We start from the raw sequence: 25,823 nt of genomic DNA, 5'->3' as shown, positions 1-25,823 counted from the left end.
ACTAGACAAGGCAACAAGATGACAATGGGACAAGGTGACAACTAGTGTCATGACCTGGCAATTCCCATGGTCAGGTGACCACTCCCCACACCTTCTCCCTTCTCCACTTTGACCCTGTCAACTCTGCTGCCCACCCAACACTGCCTGGACAAGCCCATCACCCCTCCCCATTATTGCTACCTGTTCCAGAGTCATTCCTTATCATGCTTGTTTTCTTAACAGCCATGCATGGCTGTCCTTCTCCCATGCTCTTTGTTTGTTTTCGTTCCTTCTTAAGCCCACCCACAATCTCTGTCATATCCATCCCCGGCCATCGACTTCCAGTCCCTCCGTTCCCTCCGGTCTAACTCCGCTCCTTCTTCACTAACCTCAGAGCTCCCGTATTCCGCAATCCTCTCGGTACCCCTCGATGGTCACTACCCCCTCATTACCTACGCCTCCCTAAGTACGGAGCCCCGAAGACTTCCAGACAGCTCCAACATCCGCTAGCGCACTCCCGCCTCCGCTGGGCAATACACTCACCTGCCCTGCAGAGCCCACCTTCGGGCCTATCCCTCCTTTCCGTTTCTGGGTTATCGCCTGCCTTTCCACTAACCCTGCGACCTGACTCATCGGTAATATTCAGTCGGCTAATGTTTAACCCCGTTAGCTCTGCTCCGTTCAGCTCCGCCAATTGTGGACCCGTCTTTGCTGTAACCATACATATATCCCACTTGTACATAGGTTACACCCCAGTAATAAAATCAACTAGAGTTACCCCCCTTTGGTTCTGATTGCCAGTCAGTAAGTTAGGGCATGGACATGTCACTAGGCACAGCGCTCTTGGCAGAAGTTGCTGAGGCCAAAGCCCTCCGCTACGGAGACACTCCCTCGTCTCGAATCTGGTCTCTGACAATCTCCGTGAGATCTGGCAACTTATTTCTATTCATTCCGTTACACTTAAATACCGGTTGTACACTACCTCATACTGTAGTTCGAAAATCAACTAGGGTTACCCCCTGTGCTTCCTGTCTGACCCAGTCTCACCTTCTGCTTCTCTGAAATATTGGGGCTGTGTCAAGTACAAGGCGCAACGCTCACGAACAAGTCATTGAAGCCGAAACCCCACTTCTGCCACAATTGTCATCCCTGCCCTTAACGGGCTGTTATGCCGGAGTAGCGGACCTTAACGGTCGCCGATGGCAAGTCATGGTAACGTTTTTCCCACGCCCTGACAACTAGACAACAAGATGACAAGGCAAGAAGCAAAAAATGGGAGAAGTAAAAAAAGTGAGAACTGAAGTTTAAAGTTGAAGTTGAGAACCTAAGAAGGTCAACTAGACAACTAGACAAGGCAACAAGAGGACAATGTAACAACACGACAAGACAAGAAGACAAGAACTAGACAAAGCTGGTGGCAAAAATGTGGAACTGTGAAGTAAAAAAAGTGGGGACTTGAGTTTGAAGTTGAGAAGGCAAGAATGCAAGAATGGGACAAGAGGACAAGGGGAACAAGGCAACAAGGCAAGAAGACAAGAAGACAAGAACTAGACTGGGGAAGAAGCAAAAAAAGGTTTGGAACTGTGGAACTTGGATGGGGACCCAAGAAGTGGACAAGGCAACAAGGGGACAAGTAGACAAGTAAGTAAAAAAAAAGTGAGAAGTTAAGAAGGTGGGAGGGAAGAAGAAGTGGATAAGTGGGCAAGTAGAGAACTGTGGAACTGAGGGGACCTGACAAGGGGACAAGAGGACAATGTTAGAACGGGGTGGATTCGGACGACTCCGGAGTGGAATCGGAGACTTAGCGTGGAAGGACCTCAGCCTCAGCGACTCAGGTGGAGCGCTGTGCGGCGGGGGTCGGGGGGTCATTCTGCAATCTCGTCTGGGTGGTAGGGTCTTACGTTCATCACGGATACAACTGGGTGTATTCCCTTTTGCCGTGCGGTGAGCTGGAGCTTGACAGCAGCCAGGGAGACGATTTTGACGACTTTGAAGGGGCCTAGCCACTTATGGTCTAGCTTCTTGGTCGGGCGGTCAGTTGTATAGTTTTGGGCGCTGAGCCAGACTCGGTCGCCTTCCTGGTACTTGGGGGCTGTCTCTCAACCCCGGTCATAGTAGTGGGCCATCTCATCTGCTGCATGCTCCAGGGCTGCCTTCACCTCTTCCTGCATCTTCATCATCCTGGACGAGAAGGCATCGGCAGCTTCTACCTCGGACGTACGTGTGGGCTCCGTCCCCATCCTGTGATGCTGCCTGGTGTCAAGCTCAAAGGGGGTTTGACGGGTGGATGAGTGGACGCAGTTGTTGTATGCGAATTCTGCCAGTGGGAGCCAGTCTGCCCAGTCATCCTGGCAGTGGTTGACAAACACCCGGAGATAGGCTTCAATTTCCTGGTTGACCCACTCTGTCTGTCCATCAGTCTGGGGGTGGTAGGGCATTGAGGGGGTTAGCTTGACCCCCAGGAGATCTGCAAGTTCTTTTGAGCAGTGTCACGGCCATGCATTCCGGCCCGTTCCCTGCCCGTCCCGATGCCACCGAGCCTGTTACCGCTATGCAAGCGTGAGCGCGAGCCCTGACCTCAGCCCTATCCTCCCTGAGGACTCCCTGCTCACTCCCCCGCTTGCCCCTAGGCTCCCCTGCACCTGGCCGACTCCCCCACAGCCACACCAACCTGAGTCCACCTCTGGCACCGTGCCCAGCGCAACTCCGCTATCCCACCCACTCAGCCCCTACAGGGCCACTATCATCCCCACACCCGACTCCGGCCCAACTCCGAGTCCAGCGCCGCTACAATACCATCACCGCTATCGCAGCCCTACGCTCTTTCCTTTATTTATTGGTTATTGTTTGTTTTGACCCTCGGTCATTGCCGGCCGCTATGTGGCCAACCCCGCTCCTTATTCTTGTTTGCTTCCAGACCCTTCAGCCTCTGGCCTGGGTCTGCTTCCATTCATTTCTTCCTCCTATATATACTCTGTATGATACTTTATTGTACCTTAGCTCTAATATCGATGTGACCACGACCCCTAAGTCCTGACCCCAACAAGGCAACCCCAGTGAGTCCGAAATGAGGGCCAAGAGACAGCTAGGGGGCACAGCACTCCCTTTAGAGTTGCTGAGGCCAAATGCCCTACCCCCGGGCCTTGTTTGCGGCATCACGGCCATCGCAGCCTATAGCGGCCTGCAACGGCAACCCTCGGTGCCGACCCCGGACCAGTGTCTAACAAGAAGCATGAAACGAAGGCACTCCCTCTGTCGCTGAGGATCTTTTCTGGGAGCCCATGGTGCTTCCAGACGTGCTCCTGGAAAAGCCAGGCGATACCAGCCAAGTCCATGGACGTCACGGTGGGGATCGCATGGATGCGTTTGGACAGACGGTCCACTACCATGAGGATGGCATTATAACCTTTCGATTCAAGGTTTTCCATCACCCTGGATGTCCCATCGCCCACATGTCGTGGTGTAGCCATACCAGATCGTGGCGGAGTTGTGGGTCTTTTGGAACGTACACCCTGCCTCAGTAGAGGACCAACTCTCCCTGTCTCTCCCACTCATCTGACCTTAACGTCCCTTCTCCCAGTTCTCTCATGGCCTTCACCACCCACTCATCATGATCCTTCGCTCCTCGTATCCTCCCTAGGATATCTGCCTCCTCACCTTCCACTGAGACTGCTTCTGTCGCACGGGCCTCAAACCAGGCCAGTTGGAGGAGGGTCAGCCCCTTGTTGTTGTCCCTTCCCTTCAGGTGGTCAGTGTGGCGAGAGAGTGTGTCTGGTTTCCCCATGAGCTTCCCTGGGCGGTGGACGAGGGTGAAGTGGGAGCAGGAGAGGAAAAGGGACCATCGGGCCTGACATCAATTTAACCTCTGGGCCATCTGGAAGTAGCCCAGGTTATGGTGGTCGGTGTAGATCTCGACTTTCTCCTCAGCACCTTCCACGAAGTGTCGCCATTCCTCGAGGGCTCGGACAATTGCAAGCATCTCCTTATTGTACACTTCGTAGTTGCGCTCTACGTCCGTGAAACCTTTGGACATGAATGCTACTGGGTGGAATTCTCCATCCGGTTGGAGTTGGGAGAGGACCGTGCCGGTTGCAAAGTTGGATGCATCGCACTCGAGCCTGAAGCAGCTGTGGTCAGTAGGGAAAGAGAGGACAGGGGCTGTGGTGACAGCTTCCTTGAGGGCGCGGAAGGCATTGTCTTCATCTGGGCCCCAGTTCCAGGTTTGGGTCTCCCGGGTCAGCCTGTGAAGGGGGCGCGCCTTCTCAGAGAAGTCTCTGATGAACCGGCAATAGAAGTTTACGAATCCTAGGAAGGATTGTACCTCTTTCACCTTGGTTGGGGGGGGCCAGTCGAGGACTCCCTGGATCTTCACTGGGTCCATCGCAACGTTACCCTCTGAGATAACGAGGCCCAGGTACTCGATCCAGGTTTGCTCAAACTTGCACTTCTCTGGCTTAAGGAAGAGCCTCCTTCTCCTCAGCATCTCTAGGACTTCTCAGACGACCCTTTGATGTTCCTCCAGGGTGGCCGTGAAGATCAGGATGTCGTCCATGTAACAGATGACAACCTCCCGGTCGATGAAATCCCTCAGGATGTCGTTCATCATGGTCTGGAAGGTTGCCAGGGAGTTACACAGGCTGAAGAGCATCACCATGGGCTCGAACAGCCCCTGGTTGTCGCGAATGCCGCCTTCCACTCGTCTCCGTCCTTGATCCAGACGTTGTTAAACCTCCAGCAAAGGTCTAAGGCTGAGAAGTATTTGGCATTGCGGAGGCGGGCAAGGACGTTGAAAGAGGGCTCACGGCTCTCTATGCCGACTAAGCTTGTGGGGCCAAACTTTCCAAAATCCTACTTTCTTGACTAAACTCGCTATGCTCTCGATCCTCAACTCCGCGGTGGGTTCTCCAGGATTTCCGCAAGGTCCGGGCTCAGTGTCCACTACTCACTCATTGTGAGCTAGATCACTGCCCTTATTCCTACCGTTGGAATTCCACACACTCACACCCTCTCTAGCGTGTCCTAGCACCTTAGAGAAAATTGGGGGAGGGGAGAACTTCTTTTCCAAAATCCAGTATGTACAGGATATAAGGAACAATTATTTTTAGAATAATTGATGGGAAATATTGGTACCATATGGCACCTGCATACCTTATTAGGCGAAATAATAAAAAAAGGGTAACAGTAACAATAAAAGAATATCAATCAATATCTGAAATGATGGCAAAATATGAAAATATAAGGAAATAAGCGATTTCTCAGCGGATTTATGGAATTAAGGGCCGAAATTGGAAATGAAGCCGGAGATAAATCTCACACAGCCGATAATTATTTTTACCAATTTATTAGACGCCGTGGGAATGAGTGAGGCAGGAATTCTGGGTTGGCGCTTGAGATTCCCATGCCCACACATGCCCATGCCTAACTTGCCCAACATGGAACTCCGTCAAATCTCCTCCGATTGGGACATTCTTGGTATCGTCAGAATCGTACGAATTAGCACTATTTTTATATGTCAAATCCGTATCGAGTTGTCGCATGAATGGAAGGGGTTTTCTGAATGGTGGAATCGGGTATCCGAGCCGGGTTTGTGCGTGGGCAATTATCCTGCCTACAACGTCTGAGATGAGGGGGAGCGGGTACGAGTTCTTCACTGTGATCTCGTTCAGCTTCCTGTAGTCCTGGACCAGGTGTAGGGACCCATCCTTCTTCTTGACGAAGAAGACTGGTGCTCCCATAGGGGACTTGGACGGCTGTATGCGCCCGTTCTGTAGGTTCTCACATAGGAACTCGTCCAACTCTTTCTGTTCCAGGTGCGAGAGTGGGAAGGTCTTCCCCCTGGGCAGTTTGGCATCCAGTACCAGGTCTATAGCATGGTCCCAGGGCTTCTGGGGGGGCAATTGGTCAAAGGCTTCTTTGGAGAACACGTCCCGGAAGTCCTGGTAGTGCTCTGGTACTAGCATCTCAAACGACGCGGGCTCAGCCTCTGGGTCATGAGCCTCCTGGGCCATCTGCTGCGAGGGGGTCATGGTGGCTCTCAGGTCATGGCCCCAGCTTGGGGGAATGATAGCAGCATAGATCCCATCCCCAGGTTCCAGTACAGGGTCCTGATCATCTCGTACTCATGGCTGTCTGCAGGAGGATGGGCAGCTGGACATGATGACCTTTTGTTGTACCCAGTCCACTTCTGGGTTGTGGTGCAGCAACCACAAGTGTCCTATGATGAGGGACTGTCACCCGAGATTTGCAACTGCAAAGCGTGCCCGCTCTGTGTGTCACCTGAAGGTTAAGAGGGCTTCTAACTCCTCCGTTATAGCTCCATTTTTGTTCGGGGTTCCATCAACATTACGGACAGGAATGGGCTGGGGGAGGGGGGTTGTCTCTAGGTTGTGCTTCCAGATGAACTTGGGGCTTACGAAGTTCCTGGTGGCTCCTGAGTCCAGGAGGGCTGATACAGATACTGACGCAAGGGCGGTTGGTTTCACTGTGAGGTTAAGGGATCTGGGGGACTGCTTGGAAAGGACATAAATGGCTGGGGGGGAGACCGCTACCTCGGGCGTTACTGCCCTTGGGGTCTTCTCATTCTCACAGGGGGAGGATGCGTTTCTCCTCTTTTTCTTCGCGATGACTCGGTGAAACTTTGGCATTGGCATTGGCTTACGCGTGCTGTGGTATTTACACAAGCTATCTTCTACAGGCGGCCGGGACGCATCCCTTACCGGTCGCCTGCCTGAAAATCCCTCTGAGGTTCTGCCTCTGATTCCCCCTCCACTGTCTCTGTCCCTTCAGTCAACTGTCTCTTCAGCCCTTCCATCAGTGTTCTCAGGTCTTCCAGGTGGAGATGTCGCACTTGGCTGACCCTGGGGTGTGGGCATTCTCGCGTGAGATGCCCCGGGGTGTTACAATTGTAGCACCACCTCTGGTCAGTCCTCGACCTGTCGAGATCCATCGGCTGGGGGCCTGTCCCTGGCGTAGGACGGGCTGCTGGAGCGGGGGGAAGAGGTGTGGGAGCAGGTCGTGGGGGAGTCTGTGCGGGTCATGCCTGGGGTGCAGTCCCAGTCAGCGGAGGTTGAGCTGGCAGGAATGGGGGTCTGGGTGGGGGTGCACGTGGTTGGGTGGCTTGGAAATGTCGCCACTGGTTGTCCAGAAGCGTGGCTTCACGCTTCCACTCAGTCCAGGTGGTGGGCAGGGGGCAGAGGTGGTATATACTCTCCCTGAGCTGGGAGTTAATCGCTTGCTCGAACCGGTCGACCAGTCTGACATCGCCTAGCCTCGAGGCAGGTCCTAATATCTCGAACTCCTGGATGACCTTATCCATGGAGTTGGTCCCTTGGCGGATGACTGCCAACTTCTGCCGAGCTGTGGCCTCCCAGTTCGGGTCCTGGAACATGGCGTTGAGTTCTGTGTTGAACTTGTCCATGGTTATGGTGGGGGAGCTGGCTGTCAGGAGGGTGATCGTCCATTGTGTTGCCCACACCCCTGCGGGTCCTCCCATCATGTAGGAGAGGACGAAGAGGATCTGGGATAGTTCGGTAGGGAACTTGGCTGCATGGACATGGAAGTAGATCCCACACTTGGCTTTGAAACGGTCAAGGTCTTCACTGGCTCCCGAGAAGGGAGTGGGGGCAGCGACCTTCGGTGGTTTGGGCCTAGGCACGAGTGTGGGTACAGGTGTGGGTGCAGGCGTGGGTGCGGGTGCAGGTGTGGGTGGGGGGTGGTTGCGGGTTTGGCTCTCCACAATGGCTTGGAGCTCCTGGAAGCAGGCCAGCAGGTCATCATACTGTTCTTCTGACACCATGGCTGGGGAGATGGGGGAGTCAGGGGAGATAAGGTTAAAACCTTCTTCTGCTGTCAGGGACGCATCTGGGGTTGAGGCGGCCCAGGGGTAATGCCTGGCACTGAGGCCATCACTGGGTGTGGAGTGGGCATGCGTACTGGCCAGCCCAGTCTGGGACGATGGTCCCTGGCCACTCAGACTGAAGTGGGAACTGTGAGTTGTTATTAAAAGGGGAGGCTATGCTACTTACCTGAAGTGGGAACTGTGAGAAGAAGGTTACTTCTTCGGTTCCCACCCCAGGTACCTTTATGTACATGCGGTTTGGGTCACATGAGGTTTGCCATGTCACCCCACATACAGCCACAGTCATCTGGGTGTCCCCATGGGGGATCCTGAGGGCATGTGCTGCATGCATGCATGCTGGGTTGCACCGCAAGGCTGTCTGGGTTGTCCAGGGCTGGGTGTGTCATGCACACATCGCGGGCGGGTCAATAATACATAGGTATGGGGAAAGGTCGTCCATGTAGATAAAGATAGAAGAAAGAACTAAGGAATAAAGGAACAAAAGGATAGAAAGAAGAACAAGAGTTGAGGAAACGTGATGAAGGGTGGGGGGTAGAGGTGAGCGGGATACTGGGTCAGGGCGGGTGGAGCCAGGTCAGGTGGGTGTGCCCTGACAGAAGTGCTGACACTGTTGGCACTTTGGATTCTGGCTCTGGCTGCACTGCTGCTGCACTGCCACTCACTATGCAGCCTCTCATGCAGAAGTGCTGACACTGTCAGCACTTTGGATGCTGGCTCTAGCTGTACTGCCACTGCACTGCCACCTACTATGGAGGCTCTCAATGAGAAGTGCTGACAGTGTTAGCACTCTGGACACTAGGATTGCTAGGGTTGGGTAGGGTTGCACTGCCACCTACTATGAAGACCTCAAGCAAAAGTGCTGACACTGTTGGCACTTTGGATGCTGGCTCTGGCTGTACTGCCACTGCACTGCCACTCACTATGCAGCCTCTCATGCAGAAGTGCTGACACTGTCGGCACTTTGGATGCTGGCTCTGACTCCACTGCCACTGCACTGCCACTCAATATGCAGCCTCTCATGGAGAAGTGCTGACACTGTCGGCACTTTGATGCTGGCTCTGGCTGTACTGCCACTGCACTCCCACCCACTACAAGCAAAGGTGCTGACACTGTTGCTACTCTGTACACTAAGTCTGACCTCACTGCCACTGCACTGCCAAATCTTCGCTCTCTCCTCAGTACAAAATTACTCTCAGGGCATGCAAATGGCTCAATAGGCAGCCCCAAATAACAAGTGTCCAATTAGGCACAGAGAAGTAAATATGAATGAATGGGGGAAATTATCATAGTGGATCAAAAATGGGGATTTAGCAAGTAACTAGAATCGCTGCTGTGCCCCCTTGTGATGGGAATTTTTGTATCCAACTAAATCGAATAATGGAAATATTGAGTAGTGTTGTAGGAGAAATAACATATGAAGCTATATTATCAACTGGGGAGTAAAGGCTAAAGAGCCAGTCTACCCTCCATGCTACTTTATATACATATGTACAAGTGTATGCCAGAGTGTCAGGAACATGTCGGACGCTGTTGTGGGGACAAGTCCATGCAGGTCAAACCAACCCTTATCACACATTTCACCCCCTACTGCATCAGGGACTAGGATTGGTGAGTCGTGGTAATAGTAGGAGTTGTAGAGACCGTGGAGATGGTTCTGACGAGTCCAAGATCGTCGGATTTGGTGGAGTGGTTGAGGAGATATGACTTGTTCTTTATTTTCCTTACTATTTTCATTCATTCACGCATGTGACTTTCCTTTTATATTTGTATCGGACTCTTCCATGACAACTGTACAGACAGTTAGTTAGAGGTTAGACAGAGTATCAGCACCATACTCGCAGGACCCACATCTACCTGAGAGATAGAGAGAGACCTACCCCCCCCAGACCTGAGTTGCGAGTCTAGATTGATAGACCCATTACAAATCATATCTGGATGATCTGCAAGGCATGCGAAGTCGTCCGGGCTTGTAAGGTTGGAGGGGCGGGACTTCAGCTTCAATGACTCAGGTGGAGTGCTGCGCTTCGTTCTTACATTGTTGTCCCAATTTCAGACCGAAGCCTTATGATGTAGAGAAGAGACTAGGGGGGGAAATCCAAGTCGATATATGAACTGAGGTACATCCGGTGTAACCTACACCCATTATAAGCACAAGTAACTAAATGGGCCGGCCCGGAAGGAGTGGCAGATCAAGCACAATATTAATGAATGAAGAAAGAGACAAATAGTTAATATCTGCAAACTTGGTCAACAAAAGGCAAGCAAGAACAATGAGTGGCAAAGGAGGAACAATAGTCCGCAAGTGAACAAAAGAGAAAAGGCCATCCAGCCATCTAGCAAGCTGTCCAGTTGGCGGGCGGACAACAAAGAACTGTCAGGGCATGCCCCACCCGACCCCCACTCCACTCCCCCGCTCCGCACCGCTTCTCCCTCTTCCTTTCTCCTTTCCTCCTTTCTTCCTTTCTTTCTTTCTCTCTCTCTCACATGGACCACCTTTCCTGCTGCTCAATGTATCACCAGTGCGCATGCCCATTTCCCCTCCTGTATCTTACCATCCCTATATCGCCGCCACCACTGCCGCACTCGCCCCGCACCCACAGCAGGCCCTCTCAGGATCTCCTGCAGAGGCACACAGAGAGCTGTGGCTGTGTGTGAGGGTGACGTGGCGCGCCCCATGTGACCGATCCTGCATGTATATAATAACAGCTGGAGTGGGAACCAAAGAAGTAGCCTTCTTCTCACATTCCCACTTCAGGCAAGTAGTGTAGCCTTCCCTTTTAATGATAACTCACATTCTGTCAGGGCACACCTGCCTGACCCGGCCCCACCTAACCCAGTGCCCCACCACCCGCCCCTCCCGACCTCCCCCCTCTTCCCCTTTTACTCTTCCCTTTCTCCTTCCCCTTCTCTTTCCTCTTTATTCCTTTCTTATCACATGGACGACTTCCTTTGTATCAATGTACCATTGACCTGGCTGCAGTGTAACGCGCCCGGACCCGGACACACCGGATGACCCCCCCGTACCGGACGCTCCTAGGACCTCTTACAGAGGTACCTGGACAGAGGTGGCTGTGTGCTTAGATGACGTGGTGCTTCCCACATGGCCTTCAACCACATGTATATAAACACAGCCTAAGTGGGAACTGAGAAGCAACCTTCTTCTCACATTTCCCACTTTAGGCAAGTAGCTTACACTTCCCTTGATAATAACAATAACACATTTCCCACTTTAGCCTGAGTGGCCAGGGACCCTTGTCTGCTTCGGGCCCGTTGTTACATGTGCCCACATCATACCTACCGGACCCTCAGCCCCGGGCAATATACCTGGGCGCTCTCGACCCCAGGTCGGTCCCTGACATGCGTGCAATCTCAGCAAGATATAAATGGAATAAAATGGGAAAGCATGTGCAGCCTTCTCAGGCCTTACAGGGATCGACTAAAGTCAACCACATGATTACTGACAGAGTGCCCCAACTTTTGCTATCTTGGTGAATATTGAGAACCGAGTTCAATGCAAGAAAATTCCTTAAATAAAAGAATTATTTCTCAGAAAGCCTGAGTGACTGATCCAACAAAGGAATCACAGTAAATTCACAGAAAAGTTCCTGCAAGAGAAAAGCTCTGCAGGGGTTCTGTTTCCTAGTAATTCTAACATCCTGAGTTTTAAAGACTAATGTACAACAAGGAGAATTAGCCAAAACACTCAGGCAGGCACAAAGATCCCAGAGTTCGTCACTCTCGCAACAATTTCTTATTTGATCACCCCAAGAACACCAAGAAGGGAAGCAACAGGAATGCTGTATGTTGGTGAGGGCAAGTATAGGACTGTCCCTGCATATAAGCCCTAATAATTGTTAGGTGCAGACTTGCAGCTAGACACTGTTGCATAGAGTGTTGTTCCTCTCTTATCATGAGAGTGTGTATTTATCTTGGATAGATCTCGTAATGCCCAGGCTAAATGTAGAGAACACCAAAGAGAAACCAATTCTTCCATAAAAGCATGGCTTTGCAGGGATGACCAAAGCAATCAAATGAGAGGGTGAGTGCAAGAGACCAAGTAGCAAGGTGACATTGCTGGAGGTGGGAAAAATGCTAAGGAATTCCAGACTCGAAAGTGACCTTGCAAGGTAACTCCTCTATGGCGCTCTCCTCACCTACCATCATAATTCTCCTCGTTTCCAGCTTTCCAATGATACCTCATTCATCCCATTTGGTCCAGCAGTTCATGACAGGTGCTGTTGAGAGCACATGAGGTTCAACACCATGTCAAATCATCCATACACTAAGGCTCCGTTCGGTAGAAAGAAACCCATTTCTTTTTGTTTCTTCATTCAAAAGGTGACTGATTCTTTCTTGTTTCTTCTGCCACTTTCATCAAGAAACGAGAAGAAACTGACGAGTGTTCGGCATGCCGGTTTCATTGTCATTTCTTGCTACAGCTTTTTTCTTATAAACCTCACACATGTAAATTAAGCGTGAATTATTGTTACAAGTATGGATGCTGATCTTGGCAACACCCATCCCTCGATAACAAACGACATCGTACAGGGGGAATCCACAAACCCACCTTCCAAGCATGCTGTTTGGAAATCACATGAGGAAGCAGAGCTCGTCCACTCCCTTCTTGAAGTTAAGCGTGCAGGTGGCACCTCGAATAACAGTTTCAAAGACAAGGTTTGGAACTCAGTTTCTGCACACTTAACTGAGGAATGTGTCATATCCATCCCCGGCCATTGACTTCCGGTCCCTCCGATCCCTCCGATCCAACTCCGCTCCTCCCTCACTAACCTCAGAGCCCCTGTATTCCGCAATCCTCTCGGCGCCCCTCGATGGTCACCACCCCCTCATTTCAATTTATTACCTACGCCTCCCTAAGTACGGAGCCCCGAAGACTTCCGGACAGCTCCGATGTCTGCTAGCGCACCCCCGCCTCTGCTGGGCAATACACTCGCCTGCCCTGCAGAGCCCACCTTCGGGCCTATCCCTCCTTCCTGTTTCTGGGTTACCGCCTGCCTTTCCGCTAACCCTGTGAACCGACTCGTCGGTAATATTCAGTCTGCTAATGTTTAAACCCCATTATCTCCACTCCGTTCGGCTCCGCCAATTGTGGAACCGTCTCCGCTGTAACCATATATATATCCCACTTGTACATAGGTTATGCCCCAGTAGAAAAATCAACTAGAGTTACCCCCCCTAGGTTCTAATTGCCAGTCAGTAAGTTAGGGCACGGACGTGTCACTAGGCACAGCGCTCTTGGCAGAAGTCGCTGAGGCCGAAGCCCTCCGTTACGGAGACATTCCCTCGTCTCGAATCTGGTCTCTGACAGAATGCAGGACTGTGTTCAAGCCGAGTGCTTGTAAGAATAAGTATGGCAAGGTGAGTATGAGATGAGTGACTAATCAGACCACTGCCTATATCTCCACCATAGTTAAAACAGATATACTGGGCCATCAAAAGACTTTCAGAGCAGTCAGGATTTCCATGGAGCAATGAGAATGGTGCCAATAGAGTGATAAGTTTTTGTTGATACTAGATGCGATGTTGTTTGATATTGCTAGTCTTGCATGTGGCCATTATCGTATATGATGGCATTTTAAAAAATAACAGTATAGGTACATACAGGATGCCCCGACACAAGCAGTTTCTTTCGTTCTACCGAACAGAGCCTAAGGATGTTCCATTTGGGACGATACTCCCTGGATTAGGAGGGTGGGTTGACATCACCAGTGTCTAGAGAGTGAACAGGTTTCAATGGTATTTGAGGCGATGAATTGTGAGAATCTAGCATGTTGCGAGTGCTCAGTTCTGAACAAGCCAACTAAAATGAATTGCTTATCTACCTAGCACGTTGTAAGTGCTAGGATATTTACAAGGTTTTTTGTCATCGACCAAGTCAGCGAAGACAAGAAAGCTCACCTCAGTTCTGAACAAGCGAACTGAGGGAGAGACAAGGGCGAAAAATTAGGGCTTTTAAGCCTTCTATGATGCAGCTGGAAAAGAGTAATCAAGAAAGGAATGACGGACAATCATGTAGATCATGTGTCCATGCGCAAGATATGTGTTGACCTTTTGTTAGACACTGGTCCGGGGTCGGCACCGAAGGTCGCTGATGCGGGCCGCTATAGGCCGCAATGGCCATGATGCCATGACATGGCCCGAGGGTAGGGCATTTGGCCTCAGCAACTCTAAAGGGAGTGCTGTGCCCCCTAGCTGTCTCTTGGCCCTCATTTCAGACTCACTGGGGTTGCCTTGTTGGGGTCAGGACTTAGGGGTTGTGGTCACATCGATATTAGAGCTAAGGTACAATAAAGTATCATACAGGATATATATAGGAAGAAGGAATGAATGGAAGCGGACCTGGGCCGGAGGCCGAAGGGTCCGGAAGCAAACAAGAAGAAGGAGTGGGGTTGGCCGCATAGCAGCCAGCAATGACCGAGGGTCAAAACAAACAATAACAGATAAATAAAGGAAAGAGCGTAGGGCCACGATAGCGGCGATGGTATCGTAGCGGCACTGGACTCGGAGTTGGGCTGGAGTCGGGCGTGGGGATGATAGCGGCCCTGTAGGGGCCAAGTGGGTGGGGTAGGGGAGTCGCACTGGGCACGGTGCCAGAGGCGGACTCAGGGTGGGAAGGTTGGTGTGGCTGTGTGTCAGGGACGCATCCGGGGTCGAGAGGGCCCGGGGGTAATATCCGGCACTGAGGCCGTCGCGGGGTGTGGAGCGGGCGTGCGTACTGGCGGGCCCGATCTGGGACAGTGGTCCCTGGCCACTCAGACTGAAGTGGAGAATGTGTTATTATTATTAAAGGGGAAAACTATACTACTTACCTGAAGTGGAGAATGTGAGAAGAAGGTTACTTCTTCGGTTCCCACTTCAGGTACATTTATGTACATGCGGCTTGAGTCACATGACAGGTGCCACGTCATCCTTGGAGGCAGCCACAGGCACCCAGGTGCCCCCGTGGGGGATCCTGAGAGCGTCCGCTACATGCGCGCGTGCTGGGCACAGCGGGAAGCCGTCCGGGGTGTGTGGGCCGGACGGGTCAATAGTACATCGATACAAAGGAAGGTGGTCCGTGTAGATAGAAAGAAATAAACAGGAAGAGGAAGATGAGAAGAATGAAATAAAGAAAGGGGAAAGAAAAGGAAAAAGAAAGGGGAGGAGAGGGAGGAAGGAGGGGGAGGGGGATAGACAGCGGGGAGCGGGTGTGGTGTGGCCGGGTGGGCCCGGGTGGGCCCGGGTCAGGCAGGTGTGCCCTGACACTGTGGGGGAGTCGGCCAGGTGCAGGGGAGCCTAGGGGCAAGCAGGGGAGTGAGCAGGGAGTCCTCAGGGAGGATAGGGCTGAGGTTGGGGCTTGCACTCACGCTCGCGTAGCAGGAATGGGCTCGGGCGGCATTGGGATGGGCGGGGAACGGGCTGGAATGCACGGCCGTGACACCTTTCTCCTGATATGAATGTTGGGCATGCAAATTTTGACTTGGCACTGTAATGGGTCTATCGCTTAGACTCGAGACAGAGCAAAGGGAGAGGGTGGTAGTGATTGTGTATGGGAGGTCCGGGTTTTGGTCTTGGGGTGCTACCATGTCTACTAGAGCCTCAACTAAACACTCATGTACATCTCTCTTGGACATCAAGGCCAAGGATTATGAGTAGAGGCGTGTTAGATGTTAGCAACAAGCTCAGGGGGGGCATGGGGTCATGGATGGCATCTTTGCCACTTGGATGTAACTACTTTTTACTCCTTCATGGGTCTATTCATTGCTAACTTGTTATGTACATGTACAAGGTATTTTCTATTTTATATGAACTGGAAATGAAATGATTGGGATGGGGAGATTTGAATGGGCTGATAGGCAACCATAAATAAAGAATGTCCAATTAGGAACAGAGAAACAATAAAAGAAATATGAATGAATGGGGAAATTGTGACAACGGGTCCCAGACGGAAATTGTAAAAGTTAACTCCGCAACACCGCCCGCCTATCCTCTTGCCGGCAACCTCCTCGTCTCCAGCTTTCCAACGAACCCTCATTTGTCCCAATTGGTGCAGTAGTTCCTGAGATATGGCCATTGACAGGTGCTGTCAAGACCACATGAGGCTCTACACCATGCTGAACCATCCAAGTATGGGATTTCCACTCTGGGAAATGCTCCGTGGGCAAAGGGGGAAGGTAGATCGTCACCAATGGGTAGAAAAACTGCTGGGTTTAATGTGTGGTTATGGCAGTCTGGGGAGGGGGTGAAATTGGCGGTGTGGTTGGGTGTGGGAAAATTGACTTGGGACTGTCGGGAATGTTGGGAAAAATAAGGAAAAAGTAAGGAATGAGTGTATGGAGTGTTGGATAGTAAGGAAACGAGCAATGGAAGCATCTGCAGTTATGTATTGTGCATTGGTGGGTAGAATCTGCAGAATCTGACTTTTTGCCATGCATGGACTTGTCCTCACAACGTTGTCCCTCCCAATCAATGTATATAACACCTTCCCATCATCTCCATTGGACTCTCCTTGACTCTAGCTTCATGCTGATATGCCATTCATCCCATTTGGCTTGGTGGATCTTGAGATAGGCATGTGCCATTTGACATGGTGTTGAGTGTCCTCATATCTCTGTCGATACTGCACCGTTTGGTATGAAACTCGGCAGAAAAATAAACCTAATTCTCCTCTTTCGATCTTATATTTTGCTGCCGAAACGCACACATGGATGTCACAATTTTCAGGCAGAAAGGTGGGGTGAGTGTGGACATGGGAATCGTCCACTCCCCACGTTTGCAAGTGACCAAAACTCATTGTTTACTGAGCACCTTGTTGTGAACAAAATCCTGATAGGTGGGTTGGATGCACAAACTGAATCTCCCTGGGGCTCTTCACAAACATTTTTGACTATTTAGCTGAGTTTTGGGACCCCACTACGATCCAGCTGGCCCCTGTCTTGCTTCCCTGGGCCCCAAGGCCAGAGTGGCTCTCCCACTCTCCAATCATGAAAAATGAAATTGAAACTGGCAAAATTATAACAAATAATATAACAAGTAATTATAATGATAAGACAAGGCTTCATGCTACAGGGTCGGTGACACCCATTCCCCCCTCCTAATCAAAGATCCATCCCACATAGCCTTATCATTGATCAAAGGATTGAGAATGATTATGGGAAGCCTTTGACCTGCCATATCTGCAGGGAAGGTCTCTGCACTTTTGGCATTGGATGTTGTGTACCACATTTGTGAAAGGTCAGAATAGGGTGCCCAAACAAGTTTGGAGTACACATTCTTCCAGACCTTCTCCCTAATATGATCGCCACCAGTATAGTCGAATCTCCGGATGAATTCCCACCAGGTGGCATGAAACAAATGCTGCTTCCAACCCCTACCACCATTTTTGTACTTTATCCACCCTTGCTCTCTCTCATCCCCATATCTCATGGGTTGGCCTTCTCTCCTCTCCCTATTGTATGTCCCCTTCATCCTTGCTTCCTCCCATTTCAGGTCAGCTGGTGGGAAAGAGAGCTGGAATGCTACATGGAACTCTGGGGGGTTGTGCTTCCTGATGTGAGCTCCAGTGAATCCACTGCGGAAAAGATCTGGTTCTTTAAAGTACCCTATACCAGGGTGTGCAACTGGACTGTCTGGATTACAGACAGTATGGTAGAACAGCTCTGGGGATTGCATCTTTCTGCAGCATGTTGGAAAAGTAAAGTCCAGGATCTGCTGGATATTCTTGGTCAATATCAGGTTTGTGGTCCCTTGAACAAGCTGAGGGACCCCATCACTGTTATCTGAGTTGGGGAAAGAGTAGGAATCCTTCAGGTGCTTGGTAGCGCTCTCCTTCAATTTGATATGAGCATTTGCTAGCAGGTCATCTAGTGATTCTGGCAGATCTGGCGGAAGTGTGTGGTTAGGTCTTGGTAGATGGAAAGGAGCAGGTGGTGTGACATAGGGGGTAGCTGAAAGTATTCTTTCGAGCTCGTCGATGGTAAAGCTGGAGAGGTGTTTGAGATACCGATCTAGCAGTAGCTGATGCTGTCCCAATCCAAGTGTGGCTCGTGCTTTGAATCCAGGGGAAATTGGCCTATGCCAATCATCTGTCATGTTCAGGTTGTAATCAATGTCCCTGAACCAGATGACATTTCCCAAGGCAAATGGGCAGTATTCTTCATTTTCTGCCTGCGCCCTCCATGGATTCCTGTCACATCCATCTAACAGATCTGGGTGGGAGAAGTTGTTGGTGACAGGGAGGGAAGCACACATGAGCTGGTGCTCTGATGAACCTGCTGCTGGTCTCCTGTTCAGCATGTTGATCTGCCATGTGAGCTCACCCTCAATGACCTGACAACATGCATGAGCCATCAGAAGCTTGAATAGCCTAGTTTCAACAGTAAGCCACTTCCATATTCCAGCAATTTCAGACTCACCACCACTGTTCTCAGGGAATTTTTGGCTTTTCGAAGGGGAACTGTCAGGGTGTGGGAAACGTTACCATGGCTCGCCGTCGGCGACCGTTAAGGTCCGCTGCTCCAGCGTAACAGCCCATTAAGGGCGGTGGTGACAATCTGTCAGGGCACACCCGCCTGACCCGGCCCCACCCAGCCCCACTTCACCCAGTACCCCGCCACCCAGTCTTCCCCTACCTCCTCCCCCCCTTCTTCTTTCTTTCTTTCTCCATTCCACTCTCTCTTTACTTATCTCACCCTCTCTTTATTTTCTCTTTATTCTACACGGACGACCTTTCCTTGTATCAATGTACCATTGACCCACCTGCAGCGCGCTCACGACACACCCAGCCCGGGCGCCTCGGGCGACCCCCGCTATGTCCAGCTTGCGCGTTCACAGCGGACGCCCTCGGGATCCCCTGTTATAGAGATGGACTAGATTCTTATGGTCCGTGACTGCAAGTAGGTAGGTTGTCTCTGCCCTCCATTATATTTCTCTGTCAAACTCCATGCCAAGCTTTCCCACTGGGTTTTGGTGCTGGCTGGGGGAATTGTTAAGTTTCAAGGGACTTCCCTTGACCATTGAGACTTTGATATTAGATAGAAACCAGTCATATGACATGTAAAGGCAAATGCCGAGGATGTTGTTCATTATCAAATACATAACCCACAAACCTTGTACTGCGATTGTAACATCCTCACCATTGTGTCACCACTGTAAACTCAACCTGTAACCCTGGAACCATGTCCACCTCCCTATTCCTCCTCTCCATGACAAAACCGCAACGAGGTGGGCATTCCCACGCCCAACCTCCTGCTACCCACTCCCACCAGTCCACCGGGTGGTTGAGTGGTTACTCCCATCCAACCAGAAGTTCCCTATCAGGAACTGTAACCTATCCCACCTCCTCAGGAGAAGGATACAGTCCAGGCAGCTCCAGGATGCCCGGCCACGCACCCGCGGGTCCCACTTCCCACGGTCACCCACTACCGTGCACTGGTCCACCAGCCCGCTTTCCCCAACAACTCCCGCTACCGGTACGCTCCCATGAGCGCCAAGTCACCGATAGCCACCAACTGGGTGACTCCCTTTGGGAGTCCCAGTATCCCTCACTACCGGTACGCTCCATTGAGCGCCAAGTCACCGCTAGCCAAACACCCCCAGCACACCCGCTACCGGCACGCTCCCAGGAGCGCCAAGTCCCCGTTAGCAGACAGCCAGGTGGCTCCCTCAAGGAGCCCACATCATACTCGCTACCGGTACGCTCCCAGGAGCGCCAAGTTACCGTTGGCCGACACACATGTTGTACTTCCGTACACTCATCCTATTCCGCTCTCCCTCTGATGGCTATGCAGCCACCTCCATTAGTGAGCCAAACGGCTCAGGTTGGGTTCCCTGGAACCCATTCCTGTAACATCCCCCACGGGGACACCCGGGTGACTACGGCTGTATGCGAGGATGACGTGGCACCCGTCATGTGACCTAAGCCGCATGTATATAAACATACCTGAAGTGGGAACCGAAGAAGTAGCCTTCTTCTCACCCTTTTCCACTTCAGGTAAGTAACATAGTATTCCCTTCTAATAATAATAACACCCTTTTCCACTTCAGTCTAAGTGGCCAGGGACTGCCTCCTGAGCCGGGCCCGCCAGTACGCACGCCCGCTCCATGCCCCGCTCGGCTCCTAGTGTCGGGCGTCTCACCCGGGCCTCCTCTACCCCGGACGCGTCCCTGACACAATCACGGCGAAACAGGGTTTCGGCTTCAACGACTCGTTCATGAGCGTTGCGCCTCGTACTTGACGCGGCCCCGATATTTCAGAAGGCAGAGGGTGCAACTAAGTCAGACAGAGAGTGCAGGGGGTAACCCTAGTTGATTTTCGAACTAAAGTACGAGGTAGTGTACAACCGGTAGTTAAGTATAACAGAATGAATGGAAATAAGTTGCCAGATCTCATGGAGATTGCGGGCGGGGTTAAGAAGGAACGAAAACAAACAAAGAGTGTGGGAGAAGGACAGCTGTGCACGGCCATCAAGAAAAACAAGCGTGATAAGGAGAGACTTGTAGGCCCGTGACAGGCCGTGGAAACAGGTAGCGGTGATGGGGAAGGGTGACAGGCTTGTCTAGGCGGTGTCGGGCAGGCAGTGGAGTTGACGGGGTCGACGCGGGGGAGGGAGAAGGTGTGGGGAGTGATCACCTGATGGTGGGAATTGCCGGGTCGTGACAGGAACATGTATCTCCAATCTTGACGTTGTAAGTGGGCTCGGGGTCTAACCCACTAGGAAAACAGGAAAGGACGGGGACCGGATTGGTATCCAGCAGGTCAGGAAAAAAAGGGGTAATGGTGATAATGGTCCGGTGCGGTGCGTGGGTGGCTCTAATCAATCTCTCACCCCACCTCTCTGGGTGACACTAAAGTGAGGACTGATCTAGAGGTCTTCTTACTGATGTTCTTCATCGTAATACTCCCTACTAGCTTGGGAGGGGCAAACTCGGTGGTTTCTAATCCAAGGGGAAAAGTAGATACATCCTCATGTACAGGTATATATGAGAAATGATCAAATAAAAATGATAAAAAATATCCGATGTGCCCAATGTGCTTAGGTGGATCATATGGGCAACAAACAATATCGGAAAAAAGAAGGGAAAACAATAATCAAGAAAACAATAAAGCGATAAATGATTTCCTGCCAAAAAATACCCAACTCTATCCATCGCCAATGAACTCCCGCTAATCACGGATCCTAATACTCCTAAATGACGCGTTTCCAACGGTACCAATATCGTCCAAATCAGTGCAGTGGTTGCTGAGATAAGTGAAATCCAGTCTGAGTGTGGCCACGCTGCTGGGTGGGCGTGGGAATTTGGTCTGTGAGGACTGGGAATGTGTCTGGAAAAATAGGAAGAAATCATGGAAGGGTAGGAATAGTATATGAGGATGTGTACGACATGTTTAGTGAAGTGCAGATGTGCAGGGATGGGGAAATCGCAATATTCGGTTCGTTTGTGCAGTACCGGCTGTGCCCACCTACAACATCCCTTCCGTCCTCTCATGATGAGCTGAATTCCAGACTTCCTCCAGATTATCGAATTCCACTCTCAGTTTATCCTTGGTTTTTTCTCCAAACCCATTCTTTTTCGTGATTCCCAGCATAGGGTCAAACCTGTCAGCTCTCCTACAAATGGCCTTCTCTGACACATACCATTGTGCATAAATGGGTAAGTGGGGGAGATGAGGCAATGCACAGCGTCCTCCAGCCAGAGATAGGATTCCTGCTTGAATGTTGCAGAAATACCCCTCCCTTCCAGGCTGTGTCCATTGTCTTTCCACATCCCCCTGATACCCTGTGGCAAGGACCTGAAGAATTTGGTGGTGCTCTGATGCATCCCAGTAAAGAACATGGGCCTTCCTGCTTATTTCAAGCCCCACATCCACCCATGTGCTTTGCTGTTCTAGAGATGTGAGTCCACTGTGAAACATCCCCAGGATAAGTTGTCTGAAGATTGTCTCTTGATCCTCTTCACTGGAACCCTGCCCTTCCTCTGTGCCATTGTTAAAAGGGACAGGATGTGTGGTGCTGAGTTTGATTCCCTTGATCTCAAGGCCAAAGAAGAAGCTGCGAGCCCATTGGAAGTTTTCCTTCTTCCTCTCCAGGCAATCTCTCATATGTTCCACCAGTTCACCTAGCAGAGCAGCAGAAACCAGAGGCTTCCCACCCAAGAGCTGATAAGGGGGAAATGAAGGCAAGGAATGTGGAAGGATATGAATCAAAGCCGGATGCAGGATTTCATCATAGAATTCTGCAATATAAGTCTCGCTGACCCTGTTGTTGTTGCCATTGTTGTTACCATTGTTGTCATTGTCGGTGTTGTTGGGGTTGTTGGTGTTATTTGTGTGGGTTGGGCCAGGTGGGGTTGTGGAAGGGGTGAAGTATGGGAAAAAAATTCTAATGAGGCCATTTTTTGAATAATTGCCAAGGCAATAGTTGGCAATCTTATTTGGTGCTGTCACATGGTCCCCAGGTTCACAGTTCTGGGTTGTAAGGGTTAGAGTATGAATGACACTAAGGCTCACAATCTCAAATAGATGATCTGGAAGCTTCACATGCAGATTGATGGAACCAGAGAGAGAATCCATAGGACAAGGGACAAGGGAAAGCTCCACACTGTCGAATAATGGCAACCCCTGATAGAACCCAATGATAGAGTCAAAGTCCCTGTGGAGGGAGATGCCTGCATCATCACCAAACAGGTTGGTTTTCATGTCTGCAGTATCAAGCTTGTAATATCTGCCATCATCATTCTTGCCTTCTAAAAGGAGTTGCTCAAATTGGATGTTCAGCCCCCCTGGTGTTCTGACAGAATCCAATCTGAATGCCTTTCTGACATATGCTGGGAACCTGATGGGTTGGAGATCTTCACCCAGATCTGAAGGTGTTGTTTCCCTGGATGCCATGGAGGGTTGTGAATGTGCAATAGAGAAAAAAATTTTGGCAAGTGCCATTGAATACCGTGCCCACAATTGAATCCACTGTGACAGAAATTTCTGTCACACAATGTGTCTCCCACTGGTTGGTTGTATTACTGTTCTTGAGCACTAGTATGCCTGCACACTAAGGCAATAATAATTTCCATTTGCAACTCAACCATAAAGGTTATATTACTACTTTAAGAACACTACTCCACATAGTAGCTTGGTATATTATATTTTGCTGCACATCAGGCTTGCTCACAAACACAACATCAAGGGAGTTCTTAGTGCAACATATTATGATTTGGTTTGCAATCAAAAGCAGAATGCGCTGCATGTTCTTGTTGTTCACTAAGCACTATTATTAAGCTACCCTCATTGTGTTTTGGTTGTGTTGTTTGTGAACAACAGTACGCCATGTTGCACTAAACTAAGAAATACATCAATTGTTGGAAATCCCTTATGCCCACTGAGTTGTCATATTATTTGCATATCCTGCTCCACCAGAAGGTTGTTGCAGAATAAGTGCAATGCCATATATATCGGTTCGACATGGTGTCGAACATCATGTGAAATATGACACACAAGAAAGATGAAACACACTGGGACCACTGCTTCCTAAATGGAAGGAAGTGCTGGCATGCAGCCATGGTAACACTTTCGGGTCAGGACCAGGAGTTGGGTGCACCTGGATGCAGTTCCTCAGCACCAGGGTAATCCCGCAAAGGATTTAGGCTGGCGGTGCCACAAAGTACAACTACCGTAGTACCTCTTGTCCCACAAAAACCACCTTGAAGAGTACCAAACATCTCTCCTCATCTCTCCACAGCCAAAGCTCAACAATCCCCAAAATCCTCCCCCACTGCCTCCTAACTTTAATGAGGAAGATGACCCCATGGTTGACAGCTCCCCCATACATGCAACCTTTGGCAGTACCCCTGCCAGAGAAGTGGCCAAATGCCTCAGATCCCCCAACTCATCCAATATGCAGGGTTGGATCGTTGATCATCATAAAGTCAAGTTACACCTAAGTTACTGTCATATCCATCCCCAGCCATCGACTTCGGGTCCCTCCGATTCCTCCGTTCCAACTCCGCTCCTCCCTCACTAACCTTGGAGCCCCCGTTATTCCGCAATCCTCTCGGTACCCCTCGATGGTCACCACCCCCCCATTCCAATTTATTACCTATGCCTCCCTAAGTACGGAGCCCCGAAGACTTCCGGACAGCTCTGACGTCCGCTAGCGCACTCCCGCCTCCGCTGGGCAATACACTCGCCTGCCCTGCAGAGCCCACCTTCGGGCCTATCCCTCCTTTCCGTTTCTGGGTTAACGCCTGCCTTTCCACTAACCCTGCGAACCGACTCGTCGGTAATATTCAGTCGGCTAATGGTTAAACCCCGTTAGCTCCACTCCGTTCGGCTCCGCCAATTGCGGAACCGTCCCCGCTGTAACCATATATATATCCCACTTGTACATAGGTTACGCCCCAGTAGAAAAATCAACTAGAGTTCCCCCCTAGGTTCTAATTGCCAGTCAGTAAGTTAGGGCACGGACGTGTCACTAGGCACAGCGCTCCTGGCAGAAGTCGCTGGGGCCGAAGCCCTCCGTTACGGAGACATTCTTTCGTCTCAAGTCTGGTCTCTGACAGTTACAATTGGTGATGAGCCAAGATGACTCTGCTAACCGACCCTCCAGGAGCCAACAAGTCCCTGCTGACAGACCCTCCAAGGGACAACAAGTCCCGCTGGAACAACCAAGAGATGGTGTCTTCGATTCACTCCTGCAAGACCTCGATCAGATCCTCGCTGATTACAACCTCCAGAAATCGTCCATATTCGAAGTGTACAATGCAGTCAATGCACAGTTGGAGTCAGAGTCAGACCTTACAACCACCCAACATGCAGACACCTTGAAGAGGTATGGAGACTGACTCGAGGTCGCAGCTTGCTCCCAAACAGAAGCTGGAGTTAGAGGATCGTGAGGTGAGTGTCAGAGTACAGCCCAGTTAAGTCCGGACTGCTTACACACAACTGATGACACACTTGCCCCATACCCGCACAGCCTGATCATCATCCCCGGACTGGCACAGACATTTGTTATATTTCCTTCTGTAGAGCAGCCCCACTTTGCCGGGCATACTGACTTTATCATTCCCTGGGTAGCGAGTGAGGAAGATAACTTTCTTCTCTCACTTCCCCTTGCTGCTCAGCTGGAATCCCTATCGCAATCCACTTTGCCGGGTTCCCCCATTGAGACTGATCCTGTCCCCCTCAGCCTCAGCTCCAGCGAAGGCTCGGGATCCCTCGACTTAGAGTCCAAGCAGCTCGGTACCCTGACAGTGAGGAACCAAGTAGGTGAGACGAGACCGCTGCTCGAGCGGATGGGGCTCACGAATCAAGCCCTGATGATTCACCTGGGTCTCCCGATTCGGGAGGAGTCAATATCTTTCAACCACCATCCAAAATCCACTGTCTCCTCTCAAAAAGCCACCAAAACCCACTCAAACGTGTCGCAGATGAGGAAGATGACCACCGAGGGGAGTATGCTTGGAACTGGCGTTTTCCGGGAGGAGGTCCACCCTGGACAAACTCAGAGGAACGTTACCTCTCCATGGCTCAAAAGACACATCGACTTTGAAACATCTACGACGCTAACATCAAATGCGCCATCTGAAGTCTCCAAGCACAAGGAGGACAGCCTGACTTCCCCCCTTTCCTCTGGAAGGATGTTCTCGCTAACAGACTCCTCGACTTTGGGGCTCTCATTGAGGAAAGACACACCTGAACAATGCGATATTTCGACAGTGTTGTCATCGGTGAAGGGATTGACGTATCAACCGGAGGTCCGTCTGTCAGTAAAACGAAACTCACTAACTCGATGCAGTGGACCTATGCATGGAAGAAATATTGTACGGCAATTCTCTGGGCCTTCCCACACCGAATGCAAGAACTCGAAGTCTATCATGACCACATCATTGAATGATTCAATAGCCATCCCAATGCTGCTCTCAACATCAAGTACGATCAAGCAGCACGGAAGTTCTTCCATGGTAACACCGGGCTTGCCTTCAACGATTTGCACAC

The 25,823-nt window shown here is 50.8% G+C and overlaps 2 protein-coding genes across 2 annotated transcripts; both read right to left on the bottom strand.

The window, feature by feature from the left end:
- Positions 1-16,897: 16,897 nt before the first annotated feature.
- Positions 16,898-18,130, bottom strand: EI90DRAFT_3019942 (uncharacterized protein; the record flags this gene model as incomplete). The annotated part of the gene is made up of 1 exon (XM_039057428.1): positions 16,898-18,130. One exon carries the CDS (start codon positions 18,128-18,130, stop codon positions 16,898-16,900), a length of 1,233 nt encoding a protein of 410 aa, XP_038911084.1.
- Positions 18,131-21,687: 3,557 nt separating this feature from the next.
- EI90DRAFT_3019941 (uncharacterized protein) lies at positions 21,688-22,724 on the bottom strand (the record flags this gene model as incomplete). The annotated part of the gene is made up of 4 exons (XM_039057427.1): positions 21,688-21,721; positions 21,748-21,992; positions 22,092-22,301; positions 22,344-22,724. The coding sequence occupies 4 exons, from the start codon at positions 22,722-22,724 to the stop codon at positions 21,688-21,690; spliced, it is 870 nt and encodes a 289-aa protein (XP_038911083.1).
- Between the last annotated feature and the right edge of the window lie 3,099 nt (positions 22,725-25,823).

Source organism: Cantharellus anzutake (assembly GCF_015039405.1).
Source record: "Cantharellus anzutake strain C23 chromosome Unknown EI90scaffold_67, whole genome shotgun sequence".
Lineage (NCBI taxonomy): Eukaryota > Fungi > Basidiomycota > Agaricomycetes > Cantharellales > Hydnaceae > Cantharellus > Cantharellus anzutake.
Note: the sequence above shows the minus strand (reverse complement) of the source record. Positions and strands in the feature narration are given on the sequence as shown.